The 23,967-nt window shown below is 45.0% G+C and overlaps 1 protein-coding gene across 1 annotated transcript in view; it reads left to right on the forward strand.

Annotated features, from left to right (window-relative positions):
• THBS4 (thrombospondin 4) overlaps window positions 1-23,521 on the forward strand; it is a 46,227-nt gene extending 22,706 nt beyond the window's left edge. The window contains exons 4-22 of the mRNA XM_019728193.3: window positions 1,062-1,170; window positions 1,540-1,622; window positions 1,962-2,013; window positions 2,227-2,429; window positions 3,920-4,057; window positions 6,335-6,403; window positions 8,183-8,335; window positions 11,433-11,537; window positions 12,124-12,231; window positions 12,545-12,704; window positions 14,045-14,163; window positions 15,040-15,092; window positions 17,597-17,790; window positions 18,748-18,926; window positions 19,519-19,567; window positions 19,667-19,863; window positions 20,495-20,667; window positions 22,632-22,771; window positions 23,310-23,521. Coding sequence (XP_019583752.2) covers window positions 1,062-1,170; window positions 1,540-1,622; window positions 1,962-2,013; window positions 2,227-2,429; window positions 3,920-4,057; window positions 6,335-6,403; window positions 8,183-8,335; window positions 11,433-11,537; window positions 12,124-12,231; window positions 12,545-12,704; window positions 14,045-14,163; window positions 15,040-15,092; window positions 17,597-17,790; window positions 18,748-18,926; window positions 19,519-19,567; window positions 19,667-19,863; window positions 20,495-20,667; window positions 22,632-22,771; window positions 23,310-23,371 — 2,346 coding nt within the window. The 3' untranslated portion in view covers window positions 23,372-23,521. The remainder of the gene's footprint in view (window positions 1-1,061; window positions 1,171-1,539; window positions 1,623-1,961; window positions 2,014-2,226; window positions 2,430-3,919; window positions 4,058-6,334; window positions 6,404-8,182; window positions 8,336-11,432; window positions 11,538-12,123; window positions 12,232-12,544; window positions 12,705-14,044; window positions 14,164-15,039; window positions 15,093-17,596; window positions 17,791-18,747; window positions 18,927-19,518; window positions 19,568-19,666; window positions 19,864-20,494; window positions 20,668-22,631; window positions 22,772-23,309) is intronic.
• Window positions 23,522-23,967: the final 446 nt, after the last annotated feature.

Here is a 23,967-nt window from a genome sequence, read left to right on the forward strand (position 1 = left end):
ATATACTAAACTTTATTCCTGAATCCCCAGAGTAGCCAAAATAATCAGAATGACAGAAATCATATCGCTGACCAGAAATTAGTGTCTGCCACCAAATGAATGAATTTCTAAAAGCCAGGAGTCAGCCATGACAAGGTCATCAGAAACTACACTGATTGGAATTTTCTCAAAAGTCCTGCTCCTTAGACGATCAGCAGGGACCACAGTGCTCTGTCTTTATAGTCACCTACTCATTCACTCAATCAATTAGTGAATAAATAGGCACATTCTAGGCATTCGGGATACTGTGGTGGGCAGAACAGTTGTGGTCCTGCCTCCATAGAGCTTCTAGTCCAATGTCAAACACACTGTGTTACACAGCACACATTGCATATATCTTAACTCAGCTCAATTAAAAAGTAGAATTCCTCTGACGGTCCTTAGCATACTCATTTCTAAAATAAGGATGATGACTTTACATTGGCAGACAACAAACTTTCTGTCGCACAGATCTCATAATGGGTATGAGGAAGAGTTACAAAATAAAGCGGTGAGCAAATTGACTTTGTGACTAACAATGAATGATAGATATCCACCAGTAAAGTGAAAATATGCCAACTAATAATCAGAATAGTATTAATATACTATTTATACAGAGACTTTGCTAAAACCTGGAACCAAGACATCCTAAAAACAATACTGTTTAAAATTGGGACGAATATCTTATTTATTACAGTCCAAACTCCATAAACAAATTCCAGACAATGCTTAGAGGCTCCGGCCACAAAATAACTTGTTTATCATGAAGGAAAAAGTCATTATTCTTCTCTGAGCCACCTTCATGAACTCTCAGGCCAAGTTGGAGGCTGGCAATTTTCTCAGCGACTGGCTACTTCTATATTTGTTTCAGTAAAAAGGATGGGGCTGGCAGGCTTTAGGAAAAATGTGAACCCACAAAATTACACAAGATGTCAGGGTCCAAGTAGACAGGGCTGCTCTGTTATGAAAGTTCTGTGAATACGCAAGCACTTTGGTTTTTGAATGGCATCAGCACTGTGTGGTATGAATCTGATTTCTTCCAGGACTCCTTGGAAGAGCTGAAGCTGGTGGTGAGAGGCTCGCTGTTACAGGCGGCCAGCCTACAAGACTGCTTTCTGCAGCAGAGTGAGCCACTGGTTGCCACAAGCACAGGTATGGGCTCTTCATCAACAGACAAACCCCCGGGCCCTTGAAGGGGCTGGGTCCCATCACCAAAAGGTGGGCTGTCTGCAGAGTGATTTTACAGGATGTGTCTACAGAAATCAAGCTCTTGTGTCAAAGTTCAGGGCAAGGCATATTTTCATTGTACTTTTTTATTTTTTTAATAACTCATATGAATTTGAACTAGCCAGTGACATTGTTGTCATTACTTTCTAGGTGAATTAGATGAATTACGCCAAATTAAATTCTTGTGCCCTAGTTTTTTGTCATGATGATTCTCTGGGAAATCATTTGTTTTTGAGTCACGGTAGAAATGACTGTCACTGGCTGAGTGCTCTTTACCTTTTGCTGTTGCTACAGGAGACTTTAATCGGCAGTTCTTGGGGCAAATGACACAACTAAACCAGCTACTGGGAGAGGTGAAGGATCTTCTGAGACAGCAGGTAACAGCCAGGACACACCATCAGAAAAGCCCGTCTTACCAGAGATGCTCTTTGTGCGAACTAGAGGAGAGGTGGGCCTGCAGAGGCAGGGAGGCAGGCCTGCAGCCAGACCTCAGGTCGCCCCACCCTGGGACTCTGCTAGAAAAGCTCTGGAAATGGGGGACAAGCATGTGATAAACATAGCATGGCTCCAAGCAGAGTGGGAGCCATCAAAGATTACTTTAGAACTACTTTAAGAAGTTTTTGATAGCTGGCTAACCATGGATTCTTTCATTCCTGGAGTATGTATCAGGTAGTCCTTTCCCATCTTTTTTTTTTTTCCTCTTCCCATTTCTAAAGGTCAAGGAAACATCATTTTTGCGAAACACCATAGCTGAATGCCAGGCTTGCGGTAAGTGCTTTTCTAGTAACTGGCTCATTCTGAGTTGGACGAGCAGATGCGGACTGAGGAAGGGCCTGGGGTGAGGCTACATTGGCTGCAGCTTCTGGGGGTTTGGCACAGAGATAGAGGGAAGAGAAGTTCGTTAAAAAAACAAATTTCATTTTGTTTCAGGTATGTTTTCCTGGTGGTGAATAAGCCCATGGGTTTTTGTTTTTCCCTTAGGTCCTCTCAGCTTTCAGTCTCCAACCCCAAACACACTGGTGCCCCCGGCACCCCCTGCACCCCCAGCACCCCCAGTGCGCCAATGTGACTCCAATCCATGTTTCCGTGGAGTCCGATGTACCAACACCAGAGACGGCTTTCAGTGTGGGCCCTGCCCCGAGGGCTACACAGGAAACGGGATCACTTGTTCTGATGTTGATGAGGTAAAAGTTCAACTGGACAGGGTAGGGGCTCCCTAAGTATCTTGTACGCCCTGTGGCTTATGGAAGAAGAAGCCAGGTTAATGACTAAGGGATGACTTGGGTTGTCCTCCAGGCTACAGAACTACTTCCTCATGAGTCCTTAGAGACTGGAACACCATGAGCAGTGAGAGGAAGGAGGCACACACAGTTGTGGCCATGTTGGAAATATCTCCTTTCTGTGTTTCCAACTCTTCTACTCGTCCATGTTGCTACAATGCTGAGATTTCAGCTTTATACTCTAACATTGACTATTTCTTTTAAGCAATCTGTGTTATAAATTTGATTTTCCACACCTGCAAATGTGGAATGGGGGAAATCAGTGTAAGGGTATATTCCAGAGGTTGCAACTGATTTCTGCAGGCTTCCTAAAATAGAGGAGCAGAGGGGAATCTCAAACTAACAAGACCTGTTGAGGAGACCCCATAACCTGTGAGTAACCAAAAATGCCCAGGAATGGAACCAGAAAGGCACAGACAGCAAATACAGGCTGGTTGGTTGGTTTCCAAAGCCTCTGAAGTAGACTATGTCAAGATCATGACTAGCCAGTCAGTAATCCCAACTGACTAATCCCAACTGACATCCCAACTGACTAATCCCAACGTAGTGTTCATAGTAGGTAACAAGACTGCCATCAGAATGTGCCTTTCCTTCCCACCTGGCCAGAGGAAGGCCAGAAGGAGAAATGGAGGAGATAGGTACATGCAAGGAGCTTAGACACACACACACCACACACACACACGTTCATGGCAGCACTCCACTGATTACCTCCCCAGGTGGTATGCAATTAAGATGAACTCTAGTAATCCCTCAGTTGCAGAAACATCTGTACATGTTTCACAGAACTGCATCTGGTTTTTATCTGTGCGCTGGAATTTTCCTCCTTTTGAAAAGGCAGGAAGTGGTCATGTTTTTTACATTAATCGAAGTAGTAAAAAAAAAATGTCCTCGACTCCAAGAGCCTTGGAAGTGCCATGGACTTGATAGGGTATGAAGGCAGGCACAGACTCTAATGGGTCACGTCTTACTAAAGAAACAACAATTGGACTAGCTTTGTCTTCCCAAGGTCTTTTCTTTTGAGTAATTGGTTCAAAATGCTTTTGGACTCATCTAACAGCCAGCTGATGGTCCAGGAGCACAGTCTTTTCATAGAGATTTCTAAATTCCAAGTTAGAACATCAGGGAATTTACACTGGGAGGTAGAATGATTAACACTTCGGACCCTTTCCACCTGGCTGTGCCATTATTCTGTAATACAGAAAAGCAACCGCAGCTCGTGTGGGTCAGGGATTCCTAGGGTAGCTATGAAATTGGAAGCCTTTATTTCCTTTCATCATTTTGACCACCAAAAAATGAACAGTTAAATGAATAAACAAGCATGGGCAGACAGATAAATGAATGTTTGAGAGTGTTTACTCCATGTGACTAAAGACTTTGAATTTTTTTCTCTCCAGTGCAAATACCATCCCTGCTATCCGGGCGTGCGCTGCGTGAACTTGGCTCCTGGATTCAGATGTGATGCCTGTCCAGTGGGCTTCACAGGACCCATGGTGCAGGGGGTTGGGGTCAGTTTTGCCAAGTCAAACAAGCAGGTGGGTTGAAGTTACGGTCTTTCTATTCAATTTTTACCTTAATTACCAACAGAAAAACTTTGGCTGGTTCCTACCTCTTCCAGTATAACCCTTTACCTCCTGGAGCAGCCAATGCCATGTGGAATGTCATGGTGCCATTGAGCAAATTAGGAAGTTTTCCAACTCATTTCTGAATGTATATGTTCATAAAGTTTACTAGGGAGGAAGCTATTAAATTGGGATAATAGAGTATCATCAGAAAAGAAGTGAATGGGGTAATATTGAATATGTAGCATGATTTCAGGCTTGTTGTGTTGGTAGCCATTACACATTTTGACCTGCAGAATGAGAATCAGGGAAACAAATAAAAGCTTTGAAAAATTAGGTCACTTTTATAGTTATTATTGTTGATCAGAAGCTGTTTTAGAGATGAAAGTATTTCAAGAGTAGAAATAATCTCCAGAGGAACCCCCCTTCTTCTTCTTATATAAGCTATAAATTGCCATAAAACTCTTGAGCATTTTGTGACAGTCTCCATTTATTTCCAAATGTTCTATATCCTGGTCATTATTTAACTGACTGACTGTGAAATTCTTTTTGATGTTTTCAGCCCTTAAAAATGGTTGGTCTATAAATATATTTTACTACCCGAGGGAAATTATTAGCTTTAAAGAAGGGCAATGTTCATTATTTCCTAGCTGCCTATCAAAGGATTCTAGAGGGCACCGTTTCTTAGACTAGAAAAAGAAGGTAAGCTAGACAGATGGGAATGACAAGAAACCATTAGAGTAATGACCCAAAGATTTTCTTCCTCTCGTCTAAAGACAAAATCTCCAGGACTAAACCAAGGAAAACAGACAAAATGAAATAGAAGGCGCTTTATGTAAGCTATCAGGGAGCACTTCCCAGTAGATTTCCAGCGATATGGTAGACTAAACTGAACTAGAAGGGAGTCACCTTGATCAAATTTAAGAACATATTTTAATGCATCACCAGTAGCAAAAGAAATACAAGGAAACGCACAGGTTCTGGAAACAAAGAGAGAACTCAAAACCAGAGCTGTGGGTGGAAGCTGATGCCACAGCATCTCATGGGAGCTGGGAATATGTCCTAGGAGTGGGGAGCTGGGGTTTTAGCACCTACGTGGGCACTAACGATGTGGTCCTGCACCTTTAGGAAGATCTAACACTTCTGCATAAAGCCAGGCGCCTCAGAGAGCTACCTTACCCATAACAAGGAGATGAGAAAACTTTATTCGCCCCCCAAATCAACAGGGAAGTTTGATATCAGTTTCGAGACAGGGTGAACACAAATGAAAATTGTCCACAACAAATCAAAGCTCCACACTTATATCACATACAGTTGTGAGCTCCAAATCGATGTTACACATATAATGCAGAAACACAAGCCAAAAATCAACATACAAACCAGCCCTGGAGCAGTAAAATCTCCAGGGCCCTGGCTAATGCCAAAGCCATACCACTTTTTGAAGAGACTCCAAACTCAGAGCTAGTGGAACGCTCACAGGCAAAGGCAGGGCCACTAAGGATATGCTCATAAACAAAAAGGGCAATTTATATGATGAAGCTACCATGAGGAAACATGATAAATGTAAAATAAATTCAAAAGGATAAAGAGGAAAAGGAAGGAATAGATACCATACTTAAAGAATAGAGCAATGTGGGATAAAAGGGCAACTTTGAAAAATAGCCTAGTAAAATTTAGTCAATGAAAAATATCATTATTGACGTTAAAAACTCAATAGATGGGCATGACGGCCTACAGGGAGTTTATAGATTGGAAAGTGGATTTAAGGAAATCATCCAGAATGCAGCACAGAAAAAAAAAGGTAGGGAAAATATGAATAAGAGGTTAAGAGTCAAAAGAAGACCTTAATGAGAAAGTCCAATATTTGTTTAATTGTAGTTCCAAAGAAAGAATAGAAAGAAAAGAAGCAAAGGGAAGCTCAGAATTCTGCAGAAAAATAGGAATTCTCAGACAGAATTACATTGCGTCCCAAACGGGGTAAAGAAGAACCTGACTAAAAAGGCTGTGGAACAAATTAATTGTATAAGTTGTCTTTTCTGAACAACTGTAAGTACCAAGTAGGCAACTATCAACTTGAAATTAGGTTATGTACAGACTGGTACAAACACAGGGAGATGGCTAAAATGACACCCCAATTACCAGTCTACCTGAAATTCTGTGTCTTCACTTCACACAACAATGTTAAAACAAAGCAAATTTCTTTTGTATTTCTACTTAAACAGAGTGTCTCTTTAAACCTTTCTTTACTAGATCTGCACTGATATTGATGAGTGTCGAAATGGAGCATGTGTTCTCAATTCTATCTGCATTAACACTTTGGTAAGTATTTTTGATGGCTGATGTTATCAAAACAGATACTATTAAACCAAGTGTATGTGTATAAATCATAACCCCAAAACACACATAGAACATATGGGCATAATTTATTTGATTGACGAATGAGGACAAAAGTTTGTGCTGAAAAACAGTTTTTAATATAAGAGTAATTTTATAAGTAATTTTTTTATATTAGAATAATGTTATAACTGCCAAACTTGATTTTGTATCTTCTATCAAAGTTGCAATGTTGGGCTTTTGATGAATATTTATTGACTAAAATAAACTCTTTCTTGTATTTTTTAAAGAAGAGCTTCTTAGTTTATATTAATAGTTCAGTATTCCAGAATATGAATTTTACTGGTGATGACACAATCCCCAAATCGTATTCATTATTTCCATAAAACTTTTCAAAAGTTATTTGTATTAAATCAAAATGCTTAGCCCTTAAGGGGTCTAAAATTTTAATATTCAGATATGCGTTTTATTTCTGAAAGTTCCTGTCAACTGTTTCTGAGATGATAGGTATAGCACAGTAGACTGTCAACAAAGGAATTTCTTATTCCAAGTATGACTGCTTCTAACTTACTATATGGCCCTGGGAAACTTATTCAATCTCTAGGCTTCTAGTTTCCTTGTATGCAAACGCATTTTATAAGTATTGAGTCACTTATTTTAATCGTCACAACAACCCTAGCAACAGGCACTATTATCTTCCCCATTTTGCAGTTGAAGAAACTGAAGCACAAAAGGTTAAGCAATTAGGCTCAGGCCACACACATCTAATAAGACTTCCAGTCTCGCTACATAGCCTGTGTTCTCATCCACATGCTATACTGCCTAGGAATACACAGGGATTTATTGCTTCTTAGCTTTTTACCAGGACACAGCTAGTCTGCACAAATAGATTTGGGAGACATTGACATAAAAGTAATAACTAAAGTCACCCAGGGAGAAGAAAAGTAGACAGCGGAACTGTCTAGAAAGTAGAACTACAAAGAACCTCAAAAAATAAAGACGTAGGCAAAGGAAAAAGAGCAGAAGCTTAAGAAAAGGAGAGAACTGACCAAACAGAGTAAGTAGTCCAATGAGACTGACAGATCAACAAAGATCACTGAAGAGCAGCCTTTGAACTTGGCAATTCAGGGGTTGTTAGTGACTAGAATCATTGAGTTGTATTCTTTACGTGGGTCTCTTTCATAATATGTCAATTTTATCTCAATAAAGCTGTTTGAAAACAAAGTCATGCCTGGCCCTGGAGGTGCCATAGCAATGGAGCTGACAGCGTATGTGCCAGGTTTCTTCCATAGCAGCCTAACTGACGAAGGATTCTCAGGGGAAAGCCACCGCCAATTCTCTGTACCCTGTTCCTTTGTCACTCAATTGTAAAAAAACAAAAGGAACCGTTTTTAAAAATTCTAACTTGTGTTTTAATCAAACCATCTCTCTTGTCCCTGAGTAAGGACCCGATGGGAACTGTCAATCCTTTCCCCTTTTGCCCTCCTCAGTGGAGCTGGCAAGTCAAAGTGATGGTTCACCGTCTAGCCTTCTGCCTTCACTCTTTCTATTCCTTCATGCCTACGTGGCCTGTCACAGCTTCCAATCTGGTGGTGTCTTCCCAGTATTCACAAGATCTTAGAAGCCACGCACCTAAGCAAAGAGGCAGACACGTGTCTCACTTACTCCTGGCATCACTGAGTACATGTAAAAGTAAACACATTCACAGCAGCTTTGCTCACAGTTTGGAGGTACTGGCTCATGTCTGGTCTTTGCCCCTTGCAGGGATCTTATCGCTGTGGGCCTTGTAAACCTGGGTATACTGGTGATCAGACAAGGGGGTGCAAACCTGAAAGAAACTGCAGAAATCCAGAACTGAATCCTTGCAGTGTGAACGCGCAGTGCATCGAAGAGAGGCAGGGGGATATAACATGCGTGGTAAGTTGTTGTTACTTGCTTTACCATGTTTCCTCTTCCATTTTAAACACCACCCTTCTCTGGTTTCTACTTGCTTCAGGGTAAAAGTACTCAAAAATGAAAACATTTCAATCAAGGTAAACAGAGAATGTAACAATAGCAAGATGGTCCGCTGGGTTTGTGGGGAGCAATTGGAAGTCCATCTGCCCATCAGTTACCTCTTCTCTCCCTGCTGGCCAACACTTTCCCCTTGGGCATCTCAGTGATGGAGCCCCAGCGCCCCCACACCTTCTGCGGAAGGCCTGAGAAGAGCAGCTGGAGGTGAAGGAGGCTCCTTGCCTCCCTTCTGTCTCTTGCCCTAGCTACTTGTTTGTGTAACTTGTTAGCATACTGCTGTCATCTCTAACAGTCCTTACCCTTTAGACAACCAGTTTCAAAATCTAGCCTAATTCCCTAGGAGGTGGGTTGCAGTGGAGAGGTGGTGGGCTGATATGTACCCACAGAAAGAAACCTCCTGTTTCCCGAAGGAAAGTGGGAGGGAGTGGACGGCACCATTCTCTATGTCCACTTTCACCCAGATTCAGGAATAGCCCCGTGGGTAATCCCTCTTCTTCTTATGCATTTCCCAACCCTGGAGCCAATCTGAAGAGGAGGAGGCTGGGAAGAGAGCAGGGCAGGCATAGCCTGATGGAGACTCATGCCAGGTGGGTGTGTAGTGGGCCATTGGTGAGGAAAAAGGCTTGTTCCTGCCATCCATTCCCGAATCTCAGGCTCCAGAGTCCTTGGGGACTCGAGGTATTGATAAATCACTCATTTTCAGCTGCTTACCTCCTTCCTTCCCAGGGAGCCAGGCCCTGGGAGACAGCCCTCAAGAATCTGAGATTCACAGGTTCCTGCTGAGCATGTCCAAGTGGCAGGATGGTTTCTGGGAGACCTCTCTACCTCAAAGTTAGACTTCTTGAAGCTCGCAGAAATGTTCTACAATGAGCATATCACTTTTCAAATAGGAAATATGAGAAGAATCAAAACTAAAGAAATAAATGTAATGACATCAGTGGTCTCTGGCAATACAAGGTCCTGAGGAAGGAACAAACTGGGTCAAAAGGTGCAAAAAAAACCCACAATAGTTTCCCTAATTCCCATTGATTGGTCATGTTTATTAGCATTGAGAGGCAAGTATATATCTATATTTAAATCCTCATTTTCTGTGAAACAATTAACGACTTCCCTGGGATGGTAGGTGATGGGGCTCTTAATATGTTTTCAAATTTGTAATAAGGCACAACAACAGATGGTAAAGGATTAATACACTTGATGTGACTACTAAAATAATTTCATCTGCCAGAAAATGGCTCATTAAAAATGTATTTGTTCCTAGAGGAAATTTTTTTCTACATTCAAATGAGTCAAGGACCATACCCCATTGCTGAGCTTTCCAGGTCTTCCGAAGGCCCTGCTGAAGCAATTGAGCGGAAATAAGGGTAGTTACGGGAGGGATGTCTTTGGAATCCTGCCTTCAAAATCCCTGGTTGCAGAAGGAGAGTGCAGATGACTGAGAACAGGCAGGCTGCCGCTGAGGAAGTCACTGGTCTTACATCACCTTGTTTTGATTAGTGAGGCCAGGAAATTTAACATTTACACGTGTAAAGTTTCTTTTCTCTTGGCCCTGACTCTGTTCCTCACACTCTTTTCCTCTCCCTGCCCTTCTAATTCCCTGTCATTTTCCAGGTCCCTCTCCCGTGTTCCTTCTGCTGTTCTGCCTGTCCCTCCTGCGGGTGCCCACCCTACTCCTGGGCTGGGCTCCAAGGTGCCATCTCATCCTCAGGTCACCACGTGTGGAATGATTTCCTTTCCCTTTGGTTTGTCAGCTATCCCTTAACGAGGCCATCGAGGATATGGAACATCAGAGGAAGAACGCAAAGTGCATGTTAACCAAATATAAATGGCAAAAGACATTGGAGTGCGACAGGTTCAAGGCCTGAGACCCTGAGCAGGGGACTTAACCACTCTGAGCCTAGTTGATTCTTTTGTAAAATGGGAAACAGTGACCTTGTGGTATCATTAGAACAATTGGAGGAAATGGCTATAGATTCTGATATAACTGGTATTTTAATGCCTACTCTGCTGACAATGAGGCTTGCTCTCAGTGGCTGGTGGAGGCAGGGTATTTGGGTAGGCTTCTCCAAGGAAGTAGTGAACACACAGACCCCAGCTCTGCACCTGTGGGAACCTTCTCCTGTTTTGTTTTTTTAAAAGGGGGTGGGATATGAATAGAGGTAAAGCACCTTAGAGGGCTCTTCCTTTGGTGGAAATTGATCTATGTAGAAGACTGTCAGATTGAGTCATGACTGTGGTTCAAGAATGATAAGCAAAGTGCCACAGAAACCCCGCCACCCAGTCATGCATTCATTTCCACTGGGAAAAGAAACTGGACAATCATATGGAGAACACTTTGGCAGTAACTCAAAATTACAAATGCAAACACCCTTTAAACTAGGAATTCCAGGCTAAAAAACCAGTACATGCGCAGAATGACACATGTACTAGAGCTATTTGTTGCGGCATTGTTTGCAATCTAAAAAGATTTTAAAAACCTGACTCACCTGTAGAGAACTGGTTGAATTAATTGAGGCCCATGTATACCACCTTATGTATGGTATATCTACGGCCATTTAAAAAAAGACATAAATCTACATGGAGTGATATAGAAAGAGCTCCTCGATATAATGCTAACTTTTTTAAAAAATCAAGGTGCAGAACAGCATATCTGTCTGCTACCAATTGTGTTAAAGGACAAAAAGAGAAAAAGAATGGATGTGTATTTGCCTGTCGCATAGCCTATCTCTGAAAGTATGCGTGAGAACTGACTCCCTTGATTGCCTATGCTAAGGGAACAGAAGCAGGAAGTTTTCACTATCTATCCCTTTGTACCTTTTGAATTTTGAACCATTTAGACTATTCAAAAAACAGTTTAGCAGTTTTAAAACCCTACCCAACAAGGCCATGTGGCTCTGGACCCTCCCTCTGGTGATGCACACACAGGAGCAGAGGCCCTGTCAGCCACCAGCCTCCCGCCAGACTCAGCTTCCCAGGCCTCTAACGGGCTTTCCCCTCACAGTGTGGCGTCGGATGGGCTGGTGATGGCTACGTCTGTGGAAAGGATGTGGACATTGACAGCTACCCTGATGAAGAACTGCCATGCTCTGCCAGGAACTGCAAGAAGGTAAGGAGGGCAGGCTGAAAAAAAAAAAAGAAATACACACGTTCTGTGGCTTTCCAAAGCCCCCCTTACATGGGGAAGAGGTTCTGCAGATTCCCTTTAAATGGGCATTATTAAAGGAGCTGCTTCTTAAATGTAGCAAAACAGCCATCAACAATAAAGCCAGGCAGCCACAGCTGTCTTCAGGTCACAAATCATTTAAGACAGATGTAGACGGGGTAGGGAAAATAGGGAGAAGTTGGTAAAAGGGTGCAAACTTTCAATTGTAAAATGAATAAGGTCTGAGGATCTAATGTATAACGAGGTGACTGTGGTTGATAACACTGTATTGTGTAATTGAAATTTGCTAAGAGAGTAGAACTTAAATGTTCTCAGCAAAAAAAAAAGGAGGGGGACATGTGAGGTGATGGATCTGTTCATTAACTCAATGGGGGGATCCTTTCACAATATATACATATATCAAATGATCACATTGTACACTTTAAATATCTTACAATTTTATTTGTCAAGTCTACCTCAGTAAAGCTGAAAGAAAAAGGAAAAAAAAAAGACAAATGTAGGTGTCTCTGAGCTGTGTTTCCCTCCTTAGGACAACTGCAAGTATGTGCCAAATTCCGGCCAAGAAGATGCAGACAGAGATGGTATTGGCGATGCTTGTGATGAGGATGCTGATGGAGATGGGATCCTGAATGAGCAGGTACCTGCTTTGCTGGGAGGGCCTGTAAATTGCCACATGCCAGGGATGGTGGGGGAAAGGCCCTGAAGTCAGCTATTTATAGTAATAATCCCAAATGTTAGTTTCCATGCCTGCATTCCACTGCCACATCTTATTCTAAGATTGTCAAATGTTTAAAATATAAAAGTGACAACCTTGGACCTCTTGAGTTCTGACAGCTGTGACCATTCGGGGGGGTGAGGGGTGGAGTTTGGCCAACAACCGCCACAGAACCAGGCACACAGTAGGGATACAGTAAAAGTCCAAGTAAGTGTTTAGTCTTCTGATCCTTTAGGATAACTGTGTCCTGACTCACAACGTGGACCAAAGGAACAGTGACAAAGATATCTTTGGAGACGCCTGCGATAACTGCCGGGATATCCTAAATAATGACCAAAGAGACACTGACGGGGATGGAAAAGGAGACGCCTGTGATGATGACATGGATGGAGATGGTGGGTTTGCCTCGCTTTGTCTTGTATTTGTCCTCCTGCCCTTGTTCTCTGTTAGGAACAGGAATAGAAGTACTGCCTAGGAGGGCCTTCCCCCTCTGGGTTGTTTCACGCAGCCTGCGTCTGGGGGACCCAAGGTCCACTTGTGTCTGTGGAAGAAGACTCCACAGCCCACTCCTTGGTATTTAACAACCTGGGTGTTTCTGGAACTCTACATCACTGCTAGAAACTTCGTAGGAAATACTTCAATCGGTGGCTTGTCAGGACTGTGTCTTTGCAGGGCAGCTATCTTCCAAATTACACCTTTCCCCACTGCTACCATCCTTTTCATGCATGAGAGTCCTGGAAGTGGAGAATTGAATGAGTGGGCCTTGAGCAGGGTCACAGGCTGTAGCGCCTGGGTCAGGCTCCTCCTGCAGAGAATCAGGTACTTCTCAGGAGACATGGCCATCTCCTCCCTATTTCGGGGACCGCTGTGGAGTCAGGGCAGCTGCATTGCCCAGCTCCAGGCTCCACTGAAGGGGCCTTGCATTGTGATCTGTGTGAATGGTACCCTCTGGAGCACAGTCTTAGTTCTGGAGCCTCACAGGACTTGAGGAAGGACAGTTGTTCCTGTATAGCTTTCATAACACACACGTGACTATCAGCAGACTATAGGCTGGATCTGATAGTCTCTGAAAAACTATCATATCACAGGCCCTGGAAGGAAAATCCTTTTAGAAATACACCCCCCTGCTACACAAACCCCCCCCCATACACACACACACCTCTAGAACATCAATACCTTCCTAAAACATGACCTCCCCCTCTACAAGCCCAACTAATGACCCAGATCCAGTGATGTGCTGGTAAACCAGCTCAATGAAACAAAAAAAACCCCAAGTTATAGCATTTGCCAGTTTCCACAATATAAATACCACTCCCGCCACCACTGAGTGGGCGGGAAGCTGAAAAGAGAGGGGCACGATGGGCCTGACTCCAGCACACCCCTGGGGTCCCAGGCCTAGCTTACACCCACAAGCTCTTCCCTCTTCGGGGTCAGCCCACCTAGCCCCCATTATCTCCTCATCAAGTGGCAGTGATAGCCCTTGATATCTTGGATGAATTGTAACTCATTCGATAAATGCCTCAGATCACTGTTCATTTTTAAGTTTCCCAGAATCCATCCTTTGACGTTACCCCTAGATACCTGCTGGAAAAGGTAGTGGCTCCCTGAGGATGGCCCAGGCAGATGTCACTCACCACTTACCTGTGTGTAGGCCTGATTTCTACAGACCCTAGAAGTCTGTTCCAGACCTGTCTGTGAGGTTCACCTGACTCAGGAAAGCATTCCTTTCTCCTAGGAATAAAAAACATTCTGGACAACTGCCAAAAAGTTCCCAATCGTGACCAACGGGACAGGGATGGTGACGGCGTGGGGGATGCCTGTGACAGTTGTCCTGATGTCAGCAACCCTAACCAGGTTCGTAGGATCCAGGGAAACTCAAACTCTAGGCTGGACTCCCCAATGTAGAGACTCATATAAGACCGGTGTCAAACAACGCAGCAGCGCCCTCCAGCTCAGTTCTCTGCTGCTGCCGTATACCTGCTGGAGCAGAGGTGGGGAAATCGCACACTTGAGGGCTGGAGGCGATAGGAAGAACATTACAGGAGATCTGAGGCCCTCTGAACTGATCTCACAGGCTGTGGAGTGCCTATGACATTAACAATGCCCCAAACAAGTTTTTTTTCTGCTCAAAGGAAAATGTTAACACGGAATTAACCATTGGGAGCCTCGTGTCCCTTTTCCCAAACCCCCTACACAGCCTATGTATGGACATTTCAGATTAAGTTCAGTCAGCGACATGTTGTTTGCCTTCTCACTCCTTCCGGTCGGGATAATTGGGGATGATATGTCATGTATTTTTAAAGCCCTGAGAGAGGAGAGTCATTGCTGCCCTCTGACTCATTTCCACTCTGGCTCAATTCCAAAATTCAGAAGCAAAGCAAAATCAGTTTGCCTCGTCCCCATCCATGCCTCCAATAGGCTGTCTCCCTTCCAACCTGTGCCAGAGTTCCACGCCTCCACCTGCCACCAGGCTGCCCCAGTGCCCTTTTACAATCAGCTCATCTGGTGTGTAGGCAGCCCATCCGTGTAGCTTGATATTTTGGAAGGCTTTTCTGAAAATTCAGCATTGTGCCTACACCAATATGGTGGTATCCTTTTCAAGTTTTGCGCCATCCCAATTCTAGAGAAATAATTCCTGAGATCCAGTGATGAGGGGCCAGGTCTGCCTTCTCTGAAACATTCTGTGCGTGCAGGCCCAGTGATAAATAACACATTCTGTTCTGTTTGCAGTCCGATGTGGATAACGATCTGGTTGGGGACTCCTGTGACACCAATCAGGACAGGTATGGCCCATCTCCCAGCTGCATAGGGCCAGATGAAACATCTGGAGAGTTTTATCTTTCAGAGCTTTCAGCTGCTACCATGCTTTGGGATCTCTCTGGGTAGACTGAGCTGCTGGTGGGACAGTAGCCCTGCCTCAGGTCATCACACCTCCCTGAAAATTCTGTATAGCAGAGTGATGGTATCAGGAGAGGCCAGTAGGCACTCTAGCAAGGGAGCTTCTGTTCCAGGAGAGGCAGTATAGCATCATGCTTCAGAGAGATGGGCTCTGGAGTGACACAGCGAGATATAAACCCCAGCTCCTTCACTTACAGACTGTCGAAATTTAGGCAAGTCATCTAATCTCTCTGTGCCTCAGTTTTCTGCCTCGGTTTTCTCATCTGTAAAATGGGGATGGAATGTAGCTATTGTGAACATTGAACTTATGAAAAGTACATATTACAGTTTCTGTTACATAGATAGCACTCCATAGATATTAGCTCTTCTACTATTATATTCTCTCACCTCAGGAAAGCGTAACCATCATTCCAAAATAGAAAACCGTCAGTTTGCTGAGGGATCACTGTTATTTCATTGTTCTTGAAATTTTTCCATGCAGTTTCCCTTATTTGAGTGGATTTGTTCTTTGCAAATGAACTTTCTCAACCCTCCTAGCCCCACGTGGATGGAGTCCTAGGTCAGGACACAAGGCTGGATCAGATGCTGTAAGAACATTACCCACAATGTGCAGTTCTGCCCGAGAGGCTCCTGCTGTCCAAGGCTCTAAACCGTTTCCTCTCCATAGGGAATCCTGATGGAGGGAGGAGGGGAACAGAGAGAGGGAAAGGATTCCAAAAGGCAAAGCAGGAAGAAACATAGCTTCCCTTCTCAACCTCTCTGAGGCTGCCCTGCAGACAGTGTTCTCGAGCCAAACCTTGCTCAAGGGCAGCTCCTAGGAAGTCCCATTCTGCCCTGTGTTCTGTCTGTGCTGCAGCGCACATGCAAGCTAAGGAAACTTAAACACACTTCTCAATCTCTCAAAGTCCCAACTTCTTCATCTACAGAGTAGAGATAATTGTGTCTCGCAGGTTATGGTGAAAATGAGAGATAATGTAGGTAAAGCTCCCGGCACAGTGCTGGTCCTCAGCTGACCTGCGGGGACTGGTGGCTGATACTGTTATTACAGCACGAGGAGACGCAAGTCAGTGACAGAGGCGGACATAGGCTGTCTGTTGTTGAGTGGAAGGTGGGACTGGTACCCTGACAACTTCCCTAAATGATGTCCATCAAGAGTGTTCCCTGTGGCAGGTCATCTTGCACTCTGAGTGCCACTGAAGTAATTTCTAAAACATCCCATCCCACCAGCCTCTAGATATTTGCATAAAATAAATGACTCATGCTGCTACATTTTAATTCCCACAATCTTGAACGTTGGGGAGGAGGAGAAGAACTGCTGATTGCTGCATTAAGATGTTCATGGCTATGTAGAATGGCTGCTAATGGAAAGAGCTCGATCTTACGATGTAAAAGGCAGCCCTGCAACAGGCACAGGAATTCCACTGTTTGAGCCACGTCGTCATCTGCTTGGCCAGCTTGGCCTCACTTTCTTTGGAACCCATCTGGGAAGCACGGCCTGAAGGGCAGGGACTGGTCCCTGGCTTCCATGCTCTGTCCCATCTTAGACAGTATAGGAGCAGTTCCCGGCCCAGAATAGGCCCTGGTTGGAGCGGGGTGAAAGGAATATCTGTTAAGATCCAGACTAGCCATGGGTTGTCTCCAACAACTCAGGGAAAGCTCTGGGGACAGGGCATTAAGCCTGGAAAGAAAAAAAGTCAGATAGGCAGAGAGAGGTTCTGAGAAGTGCTTTACACCAGGACTTGAGTCCACCCTATATGCTTACGTCTCAGGGAAGGGGCCGCCCTATTCTCTTTGCCATTCACATCTGATCCTTCTTGGGTCTACTGGCCGGGGATTGTGAAGGTAAACAGAAAACATTGTGGGGCTTCCTAAGACCCGGCACTTAGAAGTGCTTTTTCCTATATTAAAATTGAATATGCAAGATTCTAGTCATTTAATCTTCATAAGAACCTTCTGAGGTAGGCTCTGTTATTCCCGTTTTACAGATGAGGACACTGAGTCATAGAGGGGTCCACTATCCTGCCTGGGGCCACATGCTGTTAAGGGGCTGAGCAGTCTGGCTCCACTGCCCATCGCTTTGAGCCCTTGGCACATTCTCTCAGTTGAGGATGAGCTAGTAGTCTCCAGGGACTGATAGGAGCATCTGGTCACAAAATCACAAACTTGACCCTTATCTTCCTGAGTAGGAAGTGATCTATTATTTCATGAGGTGCAGGAAGTGGGAAAATGGTCTCTGAGATCCACAGGGCAGCCTTATCTAAAGACACATAGGTTTGATAAAAGACCAAGCCTGGTTAAAACCCCAGACCCAAATTCTCCTTCCTCAGAGCTGGACTCTCACTGCCCTCTGCTGACCTGTGATGCAAACTACCTCTCCTTTCTCCCACAGTGATGGAGATGGGCACCAGGACAGTACAGACAACTGCCCCAACGTCATTAACAGTGCCCAGCTGGACACCGATAAGGATGGCATTGGTGACGAATGTGATGATGATGATGACAATGATGGCATTCCAGACCTGGTGCCCCCTGGACCGGACAACTGCCGGCTGGTCCCCAACCCGGCCCAAGAGGATAGCAACAGTAAGTGGACTCAGCCCAGGGCTGCATGGGACCCCTAGGCTCCCTTCGGCCAGGCAGAACATGATACCCCCCCCCCCAGGACCCCACCTTCTCTGAGTAGCCACAGCTTATGGACATTAGATGTCTGATAGATACCAGTCTCCAACTCCGTCAGAGAAAAGCTGCTTTGCTGCTTCGGAGCAGCCCTAGGATGAGATAACGTGGAGCAGGGAAGCCATTCAAGGGGCTTGGAGAGCTGCTCCGCCATCTTGCTTGCTCCTTTCACCCAGAGTTACAGAAAAGGAGCAGGTGAGAGAGAAGGCACAGCAGCAAATGCCTTCGGTGAGTTCACAAACTCAGATGCCCGCAGGGGCCAGGCTAATGAGGAAAGGGGTGCACTGACTAGAAATGAGACAGCAGAGTGGGGAGGACCGTGGTGAGCTGGCGAGGGCACACCCATCCACAGCTATGCAAATTCAAATATTTCAATACCATCAAGTCAGCAGCGCAAAACACAGCGTGAGCCAGATTCAGTTGAAGAACCACCAGAAATTATGGTCTTAGAGAGAATTCTGGTAACAGTAATTTCCCTGCTTTTTTGTTGTACCCTAGAAAGTGCTATAGACATTTGTTTATGTAAGGTCAGGCTTAAGATCCTCCAGTTGGTAAACCCCACTGTTCTCAGAGGACACCCAGGGTTTCCTGTAAGGTCAGTTTTGAACAGTTGCCCTCTACTCTATCCCCAGGAAGCTCGTTTGCTTACATACAGTGGGGTTCTCCAACCCACTGCAAGGCCTCCAGGTGGGTCCGGGGCAGGCTCACACATGGCGGGTGTCAGGGCTCCTATCTCCACATGGGCTGAAAACCGTAGCCTGCAGGTGGAACTTGGGCTCGCTCTTGTCTAGCCCCTTTCTCTGTCAAGGGGTGGTGGTGGGTGTAGGCATTACCAAGCTCCACTCGTCCTTTCACCCCACTCAGATGACGGTGTGGGGGACGTCTGTGAGACAGACTTTGACCAGGACCAGGTCATCGATCGGATAGATGTCTGCCCAGAGAATGCGGAGATCACCCTGACCGACTTCCGGGCCTACCAGACCGTGGTCCTGGACCCTGAAGGGGATGCCCAGATTGATCCCAACTGGGTGGTCCTGAACCAGGTGAGTGCCACATAACTGGCACCACCTCAGCTTTGCTTCTCAGCACAGACTGGGCCTCTGAGAGGAGTAGGTAACATTGAGAGGGTGCTGACTGCAAGCCAGGCACTGTTCCAGATCACATTTATTCCTCACAATAGCCCTATGACAAAGTACTTTCATTGGCCCCATTTTACATATAAGGAAATATATATATAAAGCTTTAATGATTCTCATGGTAACAATGCAGGTAAGTGGCTGAGACTCCTGGAATGGAGACCCAGGCAGTCTGACCCTAGCACCATGCCCCTACTTTCTCTAGTAGACTGCCTGCCCTGTGTCCTCCTTGTGTACCTAAAGAAGGAAGGCACAGGGAGGCTTAGTAGATTTTCCAGCATCACCCAGCCAGACATTTGTTAGAAGTGTATGTATGTTCTCCAGTGAAGGCTTTACTAAATTTGCTTAAGTGACAATTTTAGCGCAATGATTTCTAGTCAGCTTTGAGCACATAACAAGGTAGAACAAGGCTCACCTGTGACGCCTGAGGTCCTGGGCTTCCTCGAGCTCACTCTGTCCCCTCGAAGATTGTTCTTAACTCCTTCCACTCTCTCTGCAGGGCATGGAGATTGTGCAGACCATGAACAGTGACCCCGGCCTGGCAGTGGGTATGTCCAGGACCTCAGTTACTACTTGAATAGCTGGATAGAGTGAATTCTATATATGTGGCTTTGTCTGCTGTTCTAATCTTATTCTGGTCGCTGCAGGATATACGGCTTTTAATGGAGTTGACTTCGAAGGGACCTTCCACGTAAATACCCAGACGGATGATGACTATGCCGGCTTTATCTTTGGTTACCAAGATAGCTCCAGCTTCTACGTGGTCATGTGGAAGCAGACAGAGCAGACGTATTGGCAAGCCACCCCGTTCCGAGCTGTTGCAGAACCTGGCATTCAGCTTAAGGTATTGGCGGTTTGAGGTCACTCATCTCCCTTTCTTCTGGGGCCTTCACCCTCCTTTAAGACTCTGTGTTGTCCCTCATGGTATTTAGGCCACCTAAGAAATGGTTGCATTTGTGCTAGGATTCAAGTCAGGGAACTCCAGAGCCCACCCAGGGCCTTTCCTTCATTCTTGTGTACAAGCTGCATTCTAACCTCTCAGTGACTCTAGTGGTGAGTAGGGCCCAAGAGGTGGGGAAGATTTGGGGTACAGCTCAGGCACACTATTGGAAACCGGCTGGTCTGTTTCCTTGATGGGGCCAACTATGTAAAAGAAGGCTGAGAGGCTGCCTCTGTCACTCCCACTGGGAGAAAAGGCAGATTTTAGAGCCCTTGTTGAGCGAATGTGTGGAACAATGGATTTTAGTAGGAATGGGGTAGTAGAATATTGGCCAGTGCTGATTATTAAAGGGTTGGGGACACCTCAATAGAAATGGCATCTAAGTGTTTATGCTTTTGTCCAAACCCAAGGCAGCCAGATTGTACTCATGAATTCTGTACCCATGAATTCACCTCCTCATCACGACCCCCGATAACCAGGAAAGGTGGACTGTGCATTCTATCCTAAAACCTTGCTTGTGTCATTCGTTGTCCAGGCTGTTAAGTCTAAGACAGGTCCAGGAGAGCATCTCCGAAACTCCCTGTGGCACACCGGGGACACCAGCGACCAGGTCAGGCTGCTGTGGAAGGACTCCAGGAATGTGGGCTGGAAGGACAAGGTGTCCTACCGCTGGTTCCTGCAGCACAGGCCCCAGGTGGGCTACATCAGGTAGGTGGATCACCCAGCTCCTCACCTTGCACTTGAGCAAAACACACCCTCATTTTGCATCTCAGAGCCTTCGTTCCCCTGAGCAGGCCGGACCCAGGATAGTCTTCAAGGGTATGCCAAGACCTCAGGCTACCGCTCACAGAAAAGGGGGAGGAAGACACCCAAGCTCAGACTGACCACCTGGACATTAGGGCCAGACTAGCGGTAGAAGGACGTGGTCAGGGGACTGATGCCCCTGCATGGTGATCCCCTCCTGCCATATTCTTCAGAGAAGCCTGAGAGTGGACATGCTGACCCATGTGAGGTTGAGGTGAGACGTGTCTGAGTCTCCCCTCCACACACACCTCCCTTGTGTTATCTCTGGGCCCTGTATGATCGCTTCTTCACGAGTATTTCACACTACAATGAGGCCTTTAAAGTCCGTCTTCCCTCCTGGACCATAAACTCCATGCAGGCAGTGCCTGTGTCTTATTTTATCTTGGTCTCCAACGCGCCTGGCACAGTGCCTGGCATGTACCACCTGCCACATGAAATAATCTTCATGTAAGTCCATGTAAACTGCCTGATATCCCTATAGGACTATTGAAAACAACAAAAACTATTCTCAGAAGGTAGGATGGCTTGGGACTACATCTTTCTTTGAAATTTAGACAGTGTACTTGCTTTCTCCTTCCTCACACTTGCAGCTCAACACCCACGCCAGCTTATGGAGTGCATTTATGAAGGAGTACTGATAGCATTCTCCTGACCAGAGGAGGAAAGCAGCCTAGTGGAAAACAAATCATGAGGGCTAATTCGTATTTTGTTCTTCTTTGAGCCTTTACATAGAATGTACTGTTGGTCTCCCAGTAACCTAATCATGTTCTCAGCCCTGTTAAGCCCAATGTCCCTTTTTTATAACAGCTATTAAATGCCCTCTCTTCTATCCCAAAATGAAATCAGAGAAAATATAACCTATCTGCCCATGGAATTTTAGGAAATCAATCTGATCCTTAACAATAGAGAATAAGAATACTTCATAACACAATCCTGTAAATGCTTGGACACAACCACACCAAAACACAAAGTGAAATAGATATTTGCACCTATCCCTGAAATTACTGGGAAGGTAACATTCTAATACAGGTTTGTGTGTTGGTGACTTAACTACTACACTGCTGTTGCCAACAGTAATGTGAATTTCTACAACGGCAAACAGCTTTTCATTTTCAAACAGAATAAAGTACCCAACAGTTTCTCAGTGTACCCTGGAAAATTCAGTTCATGTTAAAACAATACCAAAAAAAAAAAAAAATCAATACATGGTCACAAGTAAAAGGGAGTTAGGTTCTAGGCCCAGGTAATGACACCTCCCCAAGTGTCTGGAGGAACATTCCAAAAGTATCTGGGATACAGGACAAGTTTTGATTATTCTCTCCTGGGCCTTGTAAGCCATCCAGCATCCCTCGCTTCTGTCAATGCCACAATGACAGCCAAAAAGGCCCCCACAAATGTCTAAAACCCTGCTTTAGGGAGTACTGTTGCTTCTGATGAAAATCATTGCTCAGAAATTCCACCAAATGGTACCCATCTGCCCTAAAGAAAAGCAGTGATTTTTAGGCATGATGTCTCGCCAAGGTAACTCACAGGACAATGAAGTCACAAAGTTTCTTGGCCCTGGGTCATATTGTGGTTTCTCTGTAACTCATTAGCATGTACCCATCGAGTTTGACCAACATCGTGTTAGGCCTTTGGAGAGACAGAAGATGGGAGGGCATGGACACGTGATCCCTGACTGCATGGAACTTCCCATCTAGTAGGGAAGGGAGAACAGCTAAAGCACAATTCAATCTGTGAAAAGCAGAGTAGGAAACAGAGCAAAGACAGGTGTATATGAAGTGGGACCCCTGGATCTCACAATGGGCACTTCACCCTTACCTTTGTTTGAGTTTCATGGACACCCACTTGGGCTGTGTTGTCTGCAGAGTGCGGTTTTATGAAGGCTCCGAGCTGGTGGCTGACTCTGGAGTCACCATAGACACCACCATGCGTGGAGGCCGGCTTGGTGTGTTCTGCTTCTCCCAAGAAAACATCATTTGGTCCAACCTCAAGTATCGCTGCAATGGTAATGTACATTCTTGTTACTATACAATATTACTATTAAAATTAATCAAATAATGCCACCTTATTTTTATAGCACACTTTCTTCCCAAAAGCCCCAAGCTCATGCTACATATTCACTAAAACTTGATAGTCCCTGTATAATTGAAGTAAAATGTCATTGTTACTTCATTTTTCCTATTTGATAGCTGAGGAAATTGAGACACGTAGAATTTAACTGCTTGGCTTAGGATTTGAGGTTCAGTGAGAAATTCAGTCAGGTTTCATTTTCAGGCAGCCTTTATTTTCATATAGCTCAAACATACTCAGACTTCAAATGTATGCTGCCTGCTAATTGTCGTTAGACCTGTGAATTAGCACTCCTGGGCTTCAGGCCAACAATTTGCAAATCTGCCTGCAGTAGAAAATGGCAGCAGGGCCTTTTGGAGCCTGTAGGGCAGGCTGACAGTGACCCCTACAGGAGGCCTGCACAGGGAAGGTGGATCAGGATTCCAGAGATAAGGAGCCTTACTAACCCCACCTGTGTTTCTTCTTGTTCGTAGACACCATCCCAGAGGACTTCCAAGAATTTCAAACCCAGAATTTTGATCGCCTGGATAATTAAGCCCAAGAAGCAATTCGTAACTGCTTTTCCAAACAGTAAAGCCATATATTTTTAAACTTTCATTATATACACTGTGGCTTTCTTTTACCAGCCCAAATATATCAAACTTTTTATATGAATGTGGCAATAAAGAAGAGATAATTTCTAAAACCAGCTCAGACATCACTTACCCCCGGGTGGCTCAGGCTTTGTTGGTATGCATGTTGTCCTCGGAGGTATCCACGTTGGACTTACTGGGAGATCTTTTTACCTCAGACTGGGTCAGTCAGTGAGATTGAGCATGTGCATGAATTGCAAGGTCCAAGCCCAAGGTCTCATCTTCGGTCACTCCAGTTGGCTTTACACAAAAACCTAACAGTTACATGCTCACCTGAGCAGCCTCCTTATTCTGGATAAAGACCCTCAGAAACACGTACTCAAGGGCACCTTCACTATGAAGACTTTTCCTGACCAATCCTGGGGCGTATTTGCCTAATTCTTTGATACCCTCCCCCACCCCACACACCTGCGCAGGGACTTTATCCCAGTACCTTCAACAATTATGCTTATTTATATATTTGGCTCCCCCTAGTGGAATGTAGGCTTATTGAACATAA

The sequence above is a fragment of the Rhinolophus sinicus genome, chromosome 3, assembly GCF_057876585.1.
Source record: "Rhinolophus sinicus isolate RSI-liver-muscle chromosome 3, RSI-T2T, whole genome shotgun sequence".
Classification (NCBI taxonomy): domain Eukaryota; kingdom Metazoa; phylum Chordata; class Mammalia; order Chiroptera; family Rhinolophidae; genus Rhinolophus; species Rhinolophus sinicus.